Below are 16,836 nucleotides of genomic sequence, written 5' to 3'. Positions count from 1 at the left end.
GCCTATTGTTCACTAAAATGGTGACTCCTTCTCTATGTATATTGTCCTCTCTGCAGGAGTAGAATAGTTTTCCTGAATTTAGGTTTATAACTCCTTCTCCTGTCCAATGGGTTTCAGCCAAGCCTACAATGTCCCATGTAATCCTAGCAAGTTCTTTTTCCATCAAATTTATTTTCCCAGGTTTTAACAGTATCCTTATATTTAAGGTTAAGAGATGCGAAACTCTATTGGCTGACCACATACTAAACTTCTCGGCTGCTCCCTGTCATCTAGGATCAGTTGCATCGGTTTCCTCGGATGCAGTAATATTCTCTTGACACAGTGGAGACTCCTGATTCATAGGGTTGAATGGTAGAATAATGCAGCCGGCTTGCCACTCCTCTGCTGCATTCTTTGGTCCACGACTCCTTATTCTTTATTCGGAGCAACCTGTTGGGGTTTCCCTCATCCGCCACCCAAGGGACGTGCCTGGTACGAATCAGGTCTCCCCCAGGCTCTTTGAATAGGCATTCAAATTTATAGCGACATCTGTGTAGAAGGCGAGTCTTGGACCAGAGAATGTTGTGGCTTGTCTCTATCCCATGCTGTGCCAATCCAGACTTATCGGATGAATAAATTACAGGTATTAATTCACAATTTCATATAACAAGCCACAACATTTTCCGGTCCAAAACTCTCCTTCGGTATGAATTCGAACGGCTATTCAAAGAGAGTACTGAGGCCTTACTTCAGTGCCCTAACTTGAATCGAAATGACTGTATATCCTTGTCAAAAATGTGGGAAAGTTTGATCCGGATAACACACTAAAAGTTTTTTTTTTTTTTTAATTGAGACCTTTATATTACACTAAATTATATTTACACTTTAATTCTTTACTCAAGCACAAGCAAACAGACCTGCATGTAATAACACAAGAGAGGAATAAAATTTTTACCTATCTTGTCTAATGTTATCTTTAATTGAATTTATAAATTAAGATTGTTATATGAAATTGTGAATTAATACCTATAATTTATTCATCACTCTGATTTAATTTACCTCTCTCTAATGCTTAGCAATGTAACCTCACATGGCTCGTTCTGCTTTTGAATGATCAATTGTATGTATTCCACCTTGTAAAAACTGTTCCTATCAAGCCACTGAGGATAGTCTGTTAGTTTCAGATTGAAATATCTGGCAAATATTAAAATATTCTTGTGTTAACGTGTTTATAATTCTTAATTTAATGTCACAAGTGTCTCTCAAGAATAGAATTCTCTCTCATCTAATTCTTTTTAGTTCTTTACAGCTTTTTAAATATCAACATATAGTTTCTGTTGTTTCAAAAGTTATATCATCCTCTTCATAATTATTGTCTTTGGTTATATTATGTTTCTTCTTTTTATGTGTAGATTTTGAAAATCTTGACATTCTAGTCCCATTATTTAAGTTTTATACTTTCATTTGATTCTTTCTTTTGAATTTGTATAATTCAGCTTGGAAATGAGCTGATATCACCATTTTTATAGAATGGGTAATAAATCTTTACCATTCAATTTCTATCACTTAAATATTTTGTAAAATTTGAAAAAACATTAACTCTGAACTTCTATAGGTTCTACATTCTCATGTTAGAACTTTCTAAAAGTTATTATATTACATCATCATCAAATTCCTGACATGTATACCCCCAAGGGGTGTACAGGATATGATAGTACTGCATGAAAAATATACACCATTACTAACTTCCTATCTGCAATTTTCCTCCAAATTAGTCTGTTACTTGTCAAGACTCCAACATTATCAGATCTTATATTTCTATCGTCTAAGGCACTTTGTACCATATCAATCTACCTATATCTTGGTCTTCCTCTGGGTCGTTTTCCTGCCAACTTGGCAGAGAACACTTGTTTTGCTAATCTTTCATCGCCCATTCTGTTTAAGTGATCATACCACCTGAGATTAGCTCTGCTGATGCATTCCTGGATGCTGACAATGTCGAGATCTTTCCTAACATCCTCGTTTTTAATATGATATTGCCATTGATGCCATCTGTTCATGGCTCTAATCTTTCTCAGGACTATCATATCTGCGGTCTCTAGTCTTTGAAGTGTTTTATTTCTGACCCAGCTCTCAGATCCATAAGTTAAAACTGGTTTGAATACTGTCTTGTATACAGCTAATTTAGTGTTGTGACTAATTTCTCTCTTATTCCATATGAATTTATTCAATTGACGGCCTACCATACCAACTTTGTTGATTCTGTTGTCTATTTCCATATTTAATTTACCATCTTCAGTAAAAATCGTGCCTAAGTAGCTGAAATGTTTTGCTTGCTCCATGGGTTCCCCGTTCACAACACAGTTGACATTTTCAACAATTCTACCTATTGTGTTCTACCTATTTTGTGTTGAATACTATGGCTGCTCCTTATTTTCCTTGATTGTCATTTCCTGAATGTAACATTTTGTATTTATTGCTCAGAAAGATATCACCAGTTTTTGTCTTTTTTGTTTCAATCACCCCTATTATGTCGATCTGGTACTTATCTAATTCTTCAGCTAGCTCCATTTCTTTGCCATTCAGACTTCTTATGTTGATAGTACTGATCTTTAACTCTGGTGATGTTGAGTTGGGGTGTGTTTTCAGATTTGTTCCAGTAGCTGACTTTTCGCTGTTCACCCTGGTTCCCTGGCGAAAACAACGTGGGCCTTATTTAACCGGGCGACGCCCCAGCCGGCATGAAATTTTGTCATGTTGTACCATCATTTTCTATATTGATTTAAGCCAATAAGAATATAATTTGGTCTGCTAAATCCCAAATTGCCAGCCGATCCTCGTTCGTTCAGTATCCAGCTAGATACCCAACAGGGTGCACCACGAGAAGGTGAGGATTGGACATTAGGTCAGAAGCCATGGTCAGTTCTCTGCATTCCTTTAAAGGCTATGTGGAGGCCTCCTCTCAGTTATACAGCTTTGACCCTTAAGCACCCCTAAATATAATATAGAATATCCAAATATCCCATCTGTAGTTTAGCCAGTGTCATACGGAGCTATTCCTACTTGTTTCACCATGTGAACAAGTGATGTGTGATAGTGATGAAGAGAGCTATTAGCAGTTCATAAAAGAATTGCCAACAGCTCTGATCCAAATTAAATTTCTGAATAGCAAATTTCACCTTATAACTTTAGTACCTTACACATTAGTACATGATAAACAATCAGGATGTAACAAAGAAATGAGCTGAACTTTTGAGATTCAGACTGCAAAAATGCAATTTTTGGTAAGAGAAATGAGAAACTTGTTCATTGTTCAGATTATATTTGGTCATTCAAACATATAATTAAAATGAAATATATATTGATCTTTAATTGACCATGATTTATAAACATCTAATGGCAACAAGGCTGTTCGGCTTCTTCAGTTTTGCTCAAAACTACAGAGCGTGCTCTCACAACAGTGACTAACACAACACACTCCATGCGTGTAATGTTACATGTTCTGTTTTAATTTTTAATTTATATGATAACATTACTCCATTTTCTCTGTACTAGCCACTTTGAGTTTTCTCTTACTGTTATAAGCCCTGAAGAAGCTGAACAGTCTCATTGACAAAACTTATTGGCATTAGATTTTTATAAATCATGGTCAATTAAAGATCAGTATATATTTCATTTTAATGAAATGAGAAACTGTCAGCTTTTGTCAATCTGCCTTCAATATTTTATGTCATATAGGATTCTCTTTGTATGTGCCTGGACTTAGTGCACTGATAGATAAATTGAAATTTCAAAACAAGTCTGGAGAATGGAAAATATTTATTGATTCTTCCAAATTTACTTTGAAAGTAGTTTGGTATATAATGGTAAAAAAAACTTTCCATTCCTGTGGCTCATTTCATTGGTATGAAGGAAACTTATGAGCATGTTGTACTGAATGCATTCAAATGCGAAGATCACTTCGGTAAGTAGGTAATTTGAAGGCTGTTGTTCATTTGTTTGAATCACAAGCTAGTTGAGTAAGAGAATAGTATAAGTTGTAAAGTACTGGTCAAAATAAAATGGCTGTTCTTGAGAAACATATTCAGTACATGTCATTACTGCATTCTGATAGTTGATACTACTTCCTCCATCATTTAAACTGGGTCTAATGTTTTAGAAAAAAAAATTAAGAACTTTACTTAGTTATAAATTAATGTTGATATGGAAATAGTGTAACTCAGTGGTTCCCAAAGTCTGCACCGCAGCACCCTGGGGAGCTGTGGCTTCCTCACAGGGGTGCCGCGATTACAAAATTTTCATAATTTTATTTATTTCCATTTTCAATTCAAGGATGCGACATTAGCAGACCTGGTGCAAACTAGTAACTCACTTAGTAATAACTGTGTACAGAAGCCTCTACAAATGGTTACTATATGGCGCTCTACAATAATTAAGTTTCTCGATTGTTTTAGTAGTTTCTCGAACTTTCTCAGTACTTTGCGTTCGTATATAAATAGCTGTCGGTTTCTTGCGGTCTTAGTGTTGAATTAGTTTTCGGAGATTGTATCAACTGAATATTGTTGTGATTTAGTCAAGTTAAGTTTTTGAAGTATTTCTTCTCATATGTATTTTTAAAAATGGATTGTTTTTTACTAAACAGTAATAAGCATTGTGAGAGAGAAAATAAAGAGGGTACACCGTCAAATAGTGGCAAGAGTGTGAAGAAGCGTAAATATCGAAAATATGATGACAGTTATTTGGACTTAGGAGAGCAGGAGAATTAGTCACACAAGACAGAGTTAACTGGAGTAAAAGAATCTTTGCCTTATTGTGTCATGGAGCATGAATAGGATAAGTAAGTAATGCAGGTATAGTTAAATGCTTTGGACAAAAAAAGTGATGATTTCCTTTATTTACTGCAGTGGAAAGTTTAGAAAGCTCATGATACAAAATTGCAAAGCATTTTTGTTGTTCCACAAATTACACAGCTTTTGCATGGTGCATTTGATATACAAATTTAACAGCATGAAAATCCTGTAAATCTGTTTCTGTAGTTTGGGATAATAACCAAGATGAAAACTACCAACAGTTTGTGGAAGTGCCAGTGCATAATTATCAGTGTTTAGGATGCCATATTTCACTTAAATATACCTTTGTTAATATGAAACAAATTCTACAGAAGTCTTCTTATGTGGACTTCTTCCCAGACAGTTTGAGTGTTACTGATAAATGAAGTGAAATGTTTATGCAGATCAATGTCCCCTCTAAGATGTATTTGTGTGCATGGACATGTAAACGGTTCAGAAAAGGAGTGCACATGCCTAGTAACTTTGTGCACAAAATATTCGTTTAAGAATTTCTGATTTACAGTCAATTTTTTAACATACTATAAAAACAAATTATATGATAAATCATACTTGTAACTTATTTTATTTAGTAATTTCTCCAATGTCTCGACTCCAATATTACTCTAACTCATTCCAACTTAATACAATCTAATTAGTTACTTTCATATTAATGTTGCCTTTTGGACAAAATATCATCATCATCAAATTCCTGCCATGTACCCTCAAGGGGTGTACAGGATATGATAGTACTACATGAAAAATTTACATTATTACTAACTTCCTATCTACAATTTTCCTCCAAATCAGTCTGTTACTTGTCAAGACTTCGACATTATCAGATCTTATATTTCTATCGTCTAAGGCACTATGTACTTTATCAATCCACCTATATCTTGGTCTTCCTCTGGGTCGTTTTCCTGCCAACCTGACAGAGAACACTTGTTTTGCTAATCTTTCCTCGCCCATTCTGTTTAAGAGACCATACCGCCTGAGAATAGCTCTGCTAACGCATTCCTGGATGCTGACAACATCAAGATCTTTCCTAATATCCTAAATTCCTAATTTCCTAATATTTTAATATGATATTGCCATTGATGCCATCTGTTCACGCCTCTAATCTTTCTCAGGACTCTCATATCTGCGGCCGCTAGTCTTTGGTCAAGTGTTTTACTTCTGACCCAGCTCTCAGATCCATAAGTTAAAACTGGTTTGAACACTGTCTTGTATACAGCTAATTTAGGGTTCTGACTAATTTTTCTGTTATTCCATATGAATTTATTCAATTGACTTCCTACCATACCAGCTTTGTTGATCTGTTGTCTATTTCTATATTTAATTTACCATCTTCACTAAAAATCGTGCCTAAGTAGCTGAAATGTTTTACTTGTTCCACAGGTTCTCCATTCACAACACAGTTGACATTTTCAATGATTCTGCCTATTTTCATTGTCTTTGTTTTTTATTGCTGACCTTCATACCATATCTATTACAACAGGTATTCAATTTAGTCAGTGAATCTTGTATACTTGTAGTGGATTTATTTAGAAGTATCATATCTTCCCCATTAAGCAAAGAGCAGACATTGACATCTCCAATTTTGATATCATGTTTAATACCACTTTCCTTCATAATGTGATCCATACAGATAATGAATAACAGAGGAGATAATGTACATCCTTGCCTCACACCAGATTTAACATTAAACCATCTTCCTGTACTTCCTTCAATTCTAACTGCTGACTTACAACTCAAATAAAGTGTAAGTATTGCTTGATATAATGCCCCATTGACACCATATAACTGTCGAGTATTGAATAGCTTCTTTCTTGGCACCTTTTCATATGCCTTTTCCAAATCGACAAAACTTAAATACAGAAGCTTTTCTTCCACATTTCTTCTCAACCATTTCTCAAGTATACTTGCATATATCTTACCAGGAACACTCAGTAGAGAAATACCTCTGTAATTCTCACATTCAGTTTTATTTCCCTTTTTATATATGGGTACTATGAGAGCTCTACTCCAACCATCGGGAATTGTCACTCAGTCCAGGCTTTCTGAACTATGTAGTGCAGCCACTGTAAGACTTTTATATCACCATACTTCAGCATTTTTGGTCAAATATCATCTACTCCTGCTGCCTTTCCACATTTCAAGCCTTTGATGGCTTTTTCTACTTCAAGTATGGATATGTATTCCTGGCTGTATGCCTGTTGAGTGTTTTTTACCACTGTGCTGTCATCACTGCTTGTTTCATTTAGCAGTTTTTCAAAATAATTACTCCATACTTCAAGGATATCTTTTTCTCCCGTTTTCATGTCACCTTTATCATGTCTAACTCCTTTTACAGCACTCTTTTCTCCATTCCTAAGTTTCTTCAACAACCTCCAGAATATTTTGCCACCTTCTTGATATTTATTTTCTATGTTCTTGCCAAAGTCCTCCCATGAGTTTTGTTTAGCTAGTTTTACACAGTGTTCAGCTTTCTTACATTTGTCTTTGTATTCTCTAAGAGCACAAGCTGACTTATTTGCCAGGAACTTTTGATATGCTTTCTTCTTTTCCTTCACTGCCTCTTTAACTTCCTGTGTCCACCATGGAGTTCTAATTTTTCTATCCTTGCAGACAACTTCACCACATGCCTCTCTAGCTGAATCAATCAGGGTTTTCTTCAAGGCTTGCCACTTGGGTGCTTAAGGGTCAAAGCTGTATAACTGAGAGGAGACCTCCACATAGCCTTTAAAGTAATGCGGAGAACCGACCAGGGCTTCTGACCTAATGTCCGATCCTCACCTTCTCGTGGTTCACCCTGTTGGGTATCTGCCTGGATACTGAACGAACGAGGTGGGCTGGCAATTTGGGATTTAGCTGACCAAATTGTATGCTTATTGGCTTAAACCAATATACTGTATATATATATATTTATTTATTTATTTAAATTCACCGTATTTTTCCATATATAAGACGAACTCTAGTTTTTCGAACCCAAAATTAAGAAACCATGACTTTTGTTTAGCTAGTTTTACACAATATTTCGCTTTCTTACATTTGTCTCTGTATTCTCTAAGAGGAAAAGCTGACTTATTTGCCAGGAACTTTTGATAGGCTTTCTTCTTTTCCTTCACTGCCTCTTTAACTTCCTGTGTCCACAGTGGAGTTCTAATTTTTCTATCCTTGCAGACAACTTCACCACCTGCCTCTCTAGCTGAATCAATCAGGGCTTTCTTCATTTTTTCTTCAATAATCTTTGTGTATTTTAGTCTACAGTTCACATCTGAGAGCTGCTCAACTTTTATTTGCTTTAAAATATTCTTACGTGTTATTCTTTTCAATATGAAATAAATATGAAATAAAAAAAAATCTGGTGTTAATATTTGTCATTTTTATTTAGGAGATTGAACGATTGGTGCTTAAAGATGGCCTAGGAATTGAAGGAGAACTAGAAAGGGTAAGAATATTATAATATTTAGGATATGCTGCTTAAAGACATTTTCTTGATATGAGTATTTACTTGTTTTTGTACTCTTTCGTTCAATATATTTGCAACATCTCATTAATGGTATATTTTATTTATATGGATGGAATAATGTGTTTTAAATAGATCTTTCATTGTTTTTGTAAATGACAACTGCAACACAGGATGTAGGTTGCAGGTGTCGAAAGGGTGAAAACTTGAATAATAAGAAACATACATGAACTATAAAGAACATAGTTCAATCAGATAAAACAACTTAAATATATGTAAGTTCATTAGCTAACAAGAATGATTTTAGTAACCCTGTTACTTAAATTATTTAACCAATATGCTCAATACTCATTACTTGTGCTGTTTTATTTAGTTGATATATGTAGTCTAATGACCCTATACTTAGATTTTGAAGCTGTTTTTAAGCTGCTGGTATCCAACAGTGGTGTCGTGGACAACAGACACAAAAAACGATTATTTATATTTAACAAAGGCAGAACATTTTATCCACACACTACATGATACTTCTGGCTAGTTGTTATTTTATCATACTGTTGCTCTTGCAGTGGCACTTGTAGGTCAGATAGAGAATTACTGTCAAAGGCTGTGAGGCCAATGCATTATGTCTTTGAACTGCTTGTTCTCTGCTAGTTTGCTCATTTTGCAAGATGAAAAATCCAAATTTCTGTGTAGAGAAACCATTCTGCTTCCATATGAAACTATCTAATTCACCCTTCACATTCCACCTGAGATGCAAGTAGCCTTTATTAAAGTCTCATGTAAAGTTTTCCTTACATCTTTGATGAGATATGAATGTAGGTTTCTAACCCAAGTGCAAATGTTACAGCATCTATGCAGCTGTGCTAAAAAGGTGCTTGGACAATACCCAAGGAAGTTATTTCTCTCTCTCTCTCTTCTCTCTGCCAATGGGTCTTTAGCATGCGCAGAACTCTGGTTTCATACCTTCCTTAGAGATTATTAGGATCTGTTGCTGTTTTTCAGATTGCACTTTATCTATGCAGAACCCACTGAAATGCATAATTAAACTGTTTAGCTGCATGAAAATATAAAAAAACATTACCAAAGATGAACTCTTTATAGCTGATATGTTTACATTTAGAATCTAGTACTTTTTAGATCTAGCAGTTACTCCATCAAACAAAGACTTCATCTGGATGTTCATTTTTGCCACCCAGTTCACATTGTACCTAAGGGAAATGAGGTGCAGGTGACAGATCAGCTTGAAACTCTGGTTGTTTCTGGTTGTCAGACTTAATTACAAACCCACTCTCTTCTTTATCAACAGCCACCCCAATAGAAACTGCAAATCAGGCAGATTATAGCTCTTAATTTCTTTATATTCTTTCTTCACGAACACTATTGCAGCTCAGGTGTCCTTTTTCTTACTTGGTCTCTCCACCTTTTCTATGGTCTTCTTGGTCTCTTCCTCTCACTTTTCATTTCATATATTCTTCTTGGTATTTATTCTAAATTCATTCTCATATGTCCAAACCACTTCAACACTTGCAAGTCTCAAATTTCCTAATGTACATATTCCTTATTCTTTCTTTCTTTCCTTGTTTTGGCCAACATCATCCTTAAAACTTTCATTTCCATCGCTTACGTTATTATGCTTTTTCTTTTTAGTTTGTCTCTTATGCATAAGAAAAATGGACAATAAGTAACTTGTGTTGATCAAAAACTTGCAGTTCATTGGAACTCACTATTCCTGTTAAAAATCTTTGGCCCAGTGAAATCCTCATCTAAACTTTAATCACTGACAAAGTACACTTCCCACATATTTCAAATTTTCTCTTCTTCATGACTTACTCACTGAGTCTAACACCATTAACTTTCGCATTCTTTGAAACCATGATCTCGCTCTTCTTTCTATTAATATGTAACAATACCCAATACATGTCTGTCACACTGTTCCATTTGTCCAGTTTCTTCTGTATCTCTTTTGAATATGACCAAATTACCATATCTGCAAATATTGCTGTTTCTCATTTCTAGTTAACTATATCTAAGACACCATTGAAGTCCATTATTAAGTATAAAACAATCTGAATTATCAGTTTAGTTTTCTCACAGCACTTAGATGTAATGTACATATTCTTGATCGTGGCTGTTTCTTCTTTTCCTATGCCGTTTCTTTTTTTTTTTTTTCAAACTTTCCCAGGCTTTTTTCCTGTTAAACCCTTTAAGAGGCTTTTACCAAATTCCCAATGTCTCACTCTTCATCATTTTCCTTTTTTACAACCAAACTGCTACTGTCCACTCCTAGATCTTCCCCTGTTTTATTTCTTGTTGTCATTATTCTTACATAAATTTTCGCATAATGAGACAATAATATTATTCCTCTATAGTTATTATGCTCCGTTTTATATATTGGAGCTGTAATCCCATTTGATGGTCCATTCATCTGGTATCTATTTATTTTTCCAGATTACTTCAAAGATGTTACGTAACCATCTAAATCCTGAACTGCCACATGCTCTCGTTATTTCAACTAGCATCATCTCTGCTAGAGTTATTTCAACTATGCCTTTCATTCATCTTTATTTAATAGATCTCTAAAATAATGTTGCTACATCATCCTAATTTATCTTCTAGTAGTCACATGGTTTCCATCTCCATTTAATTAAAAAAAAAAAAGATTTTTATCTTTTTCTCTTTAATGTATTTTATATATATATATATATATATATATAATGAAATAATGTGAATAAATTGAAATACATAGTGAAATAGCTCTGGCAGAGATGATGTGCTGGTTGAAATAACGAGAGCATGTGACAGTTCAGGATTTAGATAGTTATGCAACATCTTTGAAGTAATCTGGAAAAACAAAGGGATACCAGATGAATGGACCATCAAATGGAATTCCAATTCCAATATACAAAAAGGAGCATAATAACTCATCATCATCATCATCAAATTCCTGCCATGTACCCTCAAGGGGTGTACAGGATATGACAGTACTACATGAAAAAATTACATCATTACTAACTTCCTATCTACAATTTTCCTCCAAATCAGTCTGTTACTTGTCAAGACTCCAACATTATCAGATCTTATATTTCTATCGTCTAAGGCACTTTGTACCATATCAATCCACCTATATCTTGGTCTTCCTCTGGGTCGTTTTCCTGCCAACCTGGCAGAGAACACTTGTTTTGCTAATCTTTCCTCTCCCATTCTATTTAAGTGACCATACCATCTAAGATTAGCTCTGCTAACGCATTCCTGGATGCTGACAATGTCAAGTTCTTTCCTAATATCCTCATTTTTAATATGATATTGCCATTGATGCCATCTGTTCACGCCTCTAATCTTTCTCAGGACTCTCATATCTGCGGTTTCTAGTCTTTGGTCAAGTGTTTTACTTCTGACCCAGCTCTCAGATCCATAAGTTAAAATTGGTTTGAACACAGTCTTGTATACAGCTAATTTAGTGTTCCGACTAATTTCTTTCTTATTCCATATGAATTTATTCAATTGACTTCCCACGATACCAGCTTTGCTGATTCTGTTGTCTATTTCTATATTTAGTTTACCATCTTCAGTAAAAATTGTGCCTAAGTAGCTGAAATGTTTTACTTGTTCCACAGGTTCTCCATTCACAACACAGTTGACATTTTCAATGATTCTGCCTATTTTCATTGTCTTTGTCTTTTTATTGCTGACCTTCATACCATATCTATTACAACAGCTATTCAATTTAGTCAGAGAATCTTGCAGACTTGTAGCGGATTTATTTAGAAGTATAACATCATCCGCATAAAGCAAAGAGCTGACATTAACATCTCCAATTTTGATATCAGGTTTAATACCACATTTCTTCATAATGTGATCCATATAGATAATGAATAACAGAGGGGATAATGTACATCCTTGTCTCACACCAGATTTAACATTAAACCATCTTCCTGTACTTCCTTCAATTCTAACTGCTGACTCACAACTCAAATAAAGACTAAGTATTGCTTGATATAATGCCCCATTGACACCATATAACTGCAGCATATTGAATAGCTTCTCTCTTGGCACCTTGTCATATGCCTTTTCCAAATCGACAAAACTTAAATACAGATCTTTGTTATATTCCCATGCTTTCTCGACTATTTGTCGTAAAGTGAAGATCTGATCCTGTCAGCCTCTATTTGGCTTGAATCCAGCTTGTTCTTCACCAAGCTTTTCTTCCACAATTCTTCTCAACCGTTTCTCAAGTATACTTGCATAGATCTTGCCAGGAACACTCAGTAGGGAAATACCTCTGTAATTCTCACATTCAGTTTTATTTCCCTTTTTATATATGGGTACTATGAGAGCTCTACTAAAATCATCGGGAATTCGTTCCTCTGTCCAGGCTTTCTGAACTATGCAGTGCAGCCACTGTAAGACTCTTATACCACCATACTTCAGCATTTCTGGTCGAATATCATCTCCTGCTGCCTTTCCACATTTCAAGCCTTTGATGGCTTTTTCTACTTCAAGTATGGATATGTATTCCTGACTGCATGCCTGGTCAGTGTTTTTTATCACTGTGCTGTCATCACTGCTTGTTTCATTTAGCAGTTTTTCAAAGTAATTACTCCATACTTCAAGGATATCTTTTTCTCCTGTTTTCATTTCACCTTTATCATCTCTAATTCCTTTTAAAGCACTCTTTCCTCCATTCCTAAGCTTCTTCAACAACCTCCAGAATATTTTGCCACCTTCTTGATATTTATTTTCTATATTCTTGCCAAAGTCCTCCCATGAGTTTTGTTTAGCTAGTTTTACACACTGTTTAGCTTTCTTACATTTGTCTCTGTATTCTGTAAGAGTAAAAGCTGACTTATTTGCCAGGAACTTTTGATATGCTTTCTTCTTTTCCTTCACTGCCTCTTTAACTTCCTGTGTCCACCAGGGAGTTCTGATTTTTTTATCTTTGCACACAACCTCACCACATGCCTCTCTGGCAGAATCAATCAATGTTTCCTTCAGAGTTTGCCACTGAATCTCCAAGGTTTGATTCCTGTTCTCAAACTCTTTCATTTTCTTTTCAATAATATTTCTGTATTTTAGTCTACAGTTTACATCTGAGAGCTGCTCAACTTTTATTCGCTTTAAAACTTTCTTACATGTTATTCTTTTCAATATGAAATTCAATTTTATCCTACTCAAGACTAAATAGTGATCACTTCCAATTTCAAATCCTCTGTGCACTCTGGTGTCCTGCACCAGGGAGAAAACATCACTATCAACAATAACATAGTCAATGAGACTTTTCTTATTCCTAGCCTCTTCTCTCCATGTGAATTTGTGCACATTTTTATGTTGGAACATGGTGTTAGTAATAACCAGTCCATGTCCTGAGCAGAAATCCAACAGATATTTGCCATTATTATTAGCTTTGCTCTTTTCTCCAAATTTTCCCAAAATATTTTTGTATGTCTCACAATCATTTCCTACTCTACTATTTAGATCCCCAACAAGGACCAACTTTTCCTTTTTCATTGTGTCAGTTGCTTTTTCTAAAGCCTCAAAAAATTTCTCCACTTCTACCTTAGTAGAACCTTCTGTGGGACCATAGGCACAAATAAGTCTCATTGTCCAGTTCCCCAATCTCATATTTGCCCACATTACTCTACTTGAGACTGACTGCCATTCAAGAAGATTAGCCTCGTATTTTGTGTTGAATACTATGGCTACTCCTTCTTTTCCTTGATTGTTATTGCCTGAATATAACATTTTGTATTTATTGCTCAGAAAGATCTCGCCAGTTTTGGTCTTTTTTGTTTCAGTCACCCCTATTATGTCGATCTGGTACTTATCTAATTCCTCAGCTAGCTCCATTTCTTTGCCATTCAGGCTTCTTACGTTGATAGTACCGATCTTTAACTCTGGTGATGTTGAGTTGGGGTTTGTTTTCAGATTTGTTCCAGTAGCTGACTTTTCGCTGTTCGCCCTGGTTCCCTGGCGAAAACAACGGGGGCCTTGTTTAACCGGGCGACGCCCCAGCCGGCATGAAATTTTGTCATGTTGTACCATCATTTTTTATTTTGGTTTAACCAATAAGAATACAATTTGGTCGGCTAAATCCCAAATTTCCAGCCCATCCTCGTTCGTTCAGTATCAAAGTAGATACCCAACAGGGTGCACCACGAGAAGGTGAGGATTGGACATTAGGTCAGAAGCCCTGGTCGGTTCTCCGCATTCCTTTAAAGGCTATGTGGAGGTCTCCTCTCAGTTATACAGCTTTGACCCTTAAGCACCCCGCATAATAACTATAGAGGAATAATATTGTTGTCTTATTATGCGAAGATTTATGTAAGAATGATGGCAATAAGAGATAAAATAGAGGAAGATCTAGGAGTTACCTGTGTGTGTGTATATATATATACAGGTAACCCTCGTATAACTCGGTATTTATACAACATGGTTTTGATATAATGCAGTCTACAAATTGTAGTATCCCTTGTCGAACGCAGTACTTATACAACACAGTTCGATATAAGACGGTCTACAAAGTGTAGTAACCCTTTATCTTTTCATATATTTTTCAACATGCGACTTAAAAATCAAATTTTATCTTCATCAAATTTGTGTCTGCCCGTATCGCACATGTAGTTATAAGTAGCGAATGTCAACTGACATTCATGTGTGCTAAAAGGGAAATACCTTTTAGCACACGTATGTCAGTTGCTTACTGTATAAAGTGTTTATTGTTGAAAATTGTCTTTGTTTTCTGCCAGGAAAGCATATTAAAAATCATAAGTGCGTTAATCTCAAGCTGAGCACTTTATATTTTGGTGAGTTACATACAACATGTAATGCTTTTTTTTTTATGTAAAAAAATTATTTTTATAGTAATGGCCACTTAGAGCACTTTTGTGATATGGTTGAAAACAAAATTAGTGAATTAATTGATGGGGAAATAGATTTAAATGAGGAGAAACTAGTACAATTAATAGATGACGTCGAACCAAATGGCAGTGAAAGTTCTGCCAGATTTTGATTGCGATGAATCTGTTAAAGAATTCAGTTTAAAGAAATTAGCAGAAGGATTGAACTTGGCAAGAAAGTTATTTTATGGATAATGATCTCTCAATGGAGCTCTCCAGAAAATTCTCTGGTACCTCCATACAACTGCGTTGTTGTATAAATTCCGCATTCAACAAGGGATACTACAATTTGTAGACTGCATTATATCGAAACCACGTTAAGTACCGGGTTATATGAGGTACCTGTATATGTATTTGCAGGGCTCTTTCTCTGACTATAAACAGTTTTATTATAGTTTGATCTAGTCTTAATGACTTGATTACTTCTCATTCCACCGGCATGCTGCTTTTCCTTTTCTGCTTTCAATTGTTCTTCCACACACCTCTTCTTTATTTACCATTGTATCTTGACAGTTTCTATTTCTCATCTACATTATCTGTAACTTATGGGCCTTGGACATGATCCAAGACTCAGAATTCTTGCTTTATTTCACTCTGTTTCAACAACATCATCAAATTCCTGATATATATAACCACAAGGGCGTACAGGATATGATAGTACTACATAAAAAATTTACAACATTACTAACTTCCTATCTACAATTTTTCTCCAAATCAATCTGTTACCTGTCAAAGCTACAACATTGTCAGATCTTATTTATATATCTTCTAAGGCACTTTTTACCGTATCAATCCACCTATATTTTGGTCTTTCTCTGAGTCTTTTTCCTGCTAACCTGGTAGAGAACACTTGTTTGGCTAATCTTTCCTTGCCCATTCTGTTTAAGTGACCATACCACTTGAGATTACCTCTGTTAATGCATTCCTGGATGCTGACAATGTCAAGTTCTTTCCTAATATCCTAATTTTTAATATGATATTGCCATTAATGCCATCTGTTCAAGCCCCTAATCTTTCTCGGGATTCTCATATCTGCAGTCTCTAGTCTTTGGTCAAGTGTTTTACTTCTGACCAAGCTCTCAGATCCGTAAGTTAAAATTTGTTTGAACACTGTCTTGTATATGGTAATTTAGTGTTTTGACTAATTTCTCTCTTATTCCATATAAATTTATTCAGTTGACTCCCTACCATACCATCTTTGTTGATTCTGTTGTCTATTTCCATATTTCTATATTCCTGACATGTACCCCTTGAGGGTACATGTCAGGAATTTGATGATGATTTCCATATTTAATTTACCATCTTCACTAAAAATCATGCCTAAGCAGCTGAAATGGTTTACTTGATCTATAGGTTCTACATTCACAATGCAGCTGATATTTTCAATGCTTCTGCCTATTTTCATTATCTTTGTCTTGTTATTGCTGTCCTTCATACCATATCTATCACAACAGTTATTCAATTTAGTCAGGGAATCTTTCAGACTTGTAGCAGATTTATTTAGAAGTATAACATCATCCGCATAAAACAAGGAGCTGACATTAACTGATTTTGATATCAGATTTAATAACACTTTCCTTCATAATGTGATCCATATAGATAATGAATAACAGAAGGTGATAATGTACATCCTTGTCTGACACCAGATTTAACATTAAACCATTTCCCT

General features: G+C 35.2%; 1 protein-coding gene across 2 annotated transcripts in view; it reads left to right on the top strand.

Annotated features, from left to right (window-relative positions):
- LOC150094564 (glucocorticoid-induced transcript 1 protein-like) overlaps positions 1-16,836 on the top strand; it is a 380,983-nt gene that overhangs the window by 225,894 nt on the left and 138,253 nt on the right. For both annotated transcript variants that reach the window (XM_090411946.1, XM_090411945.1), the window contains exon 6: positions 8,200-8,256. In XM_090411946.1, coding sequence (XP_090268072.1) covers positions 8,200-8,256 — 57 coding nt within the window. The remainder of the gene's footprint in view (positions 1-8,199; positions 8,257-16,836) is intronic.

The sequence above is a fragment of the Typopeltis vanoorti genome, chromosome 22, assembly GCF_054136105.1.
Source record: "Typopeltis vanoorti isolate ZY-2024b chromosome 22, IOZ_Tvanoo_1.0, whole genome shotgun sequence".
NCBI classification, from domain to species: domain Eukaryota; kingdom Metazoa; phylum Arthropoda; class Arachnida; order Uropygi; family Thelyphonidae; genus Typopeltis; species Typopeltis vanoorti.
Note: the sequence above shows the minus strand (reverse complement) of the source record. Positions and strands in the feature narration are given on the sequence as shown.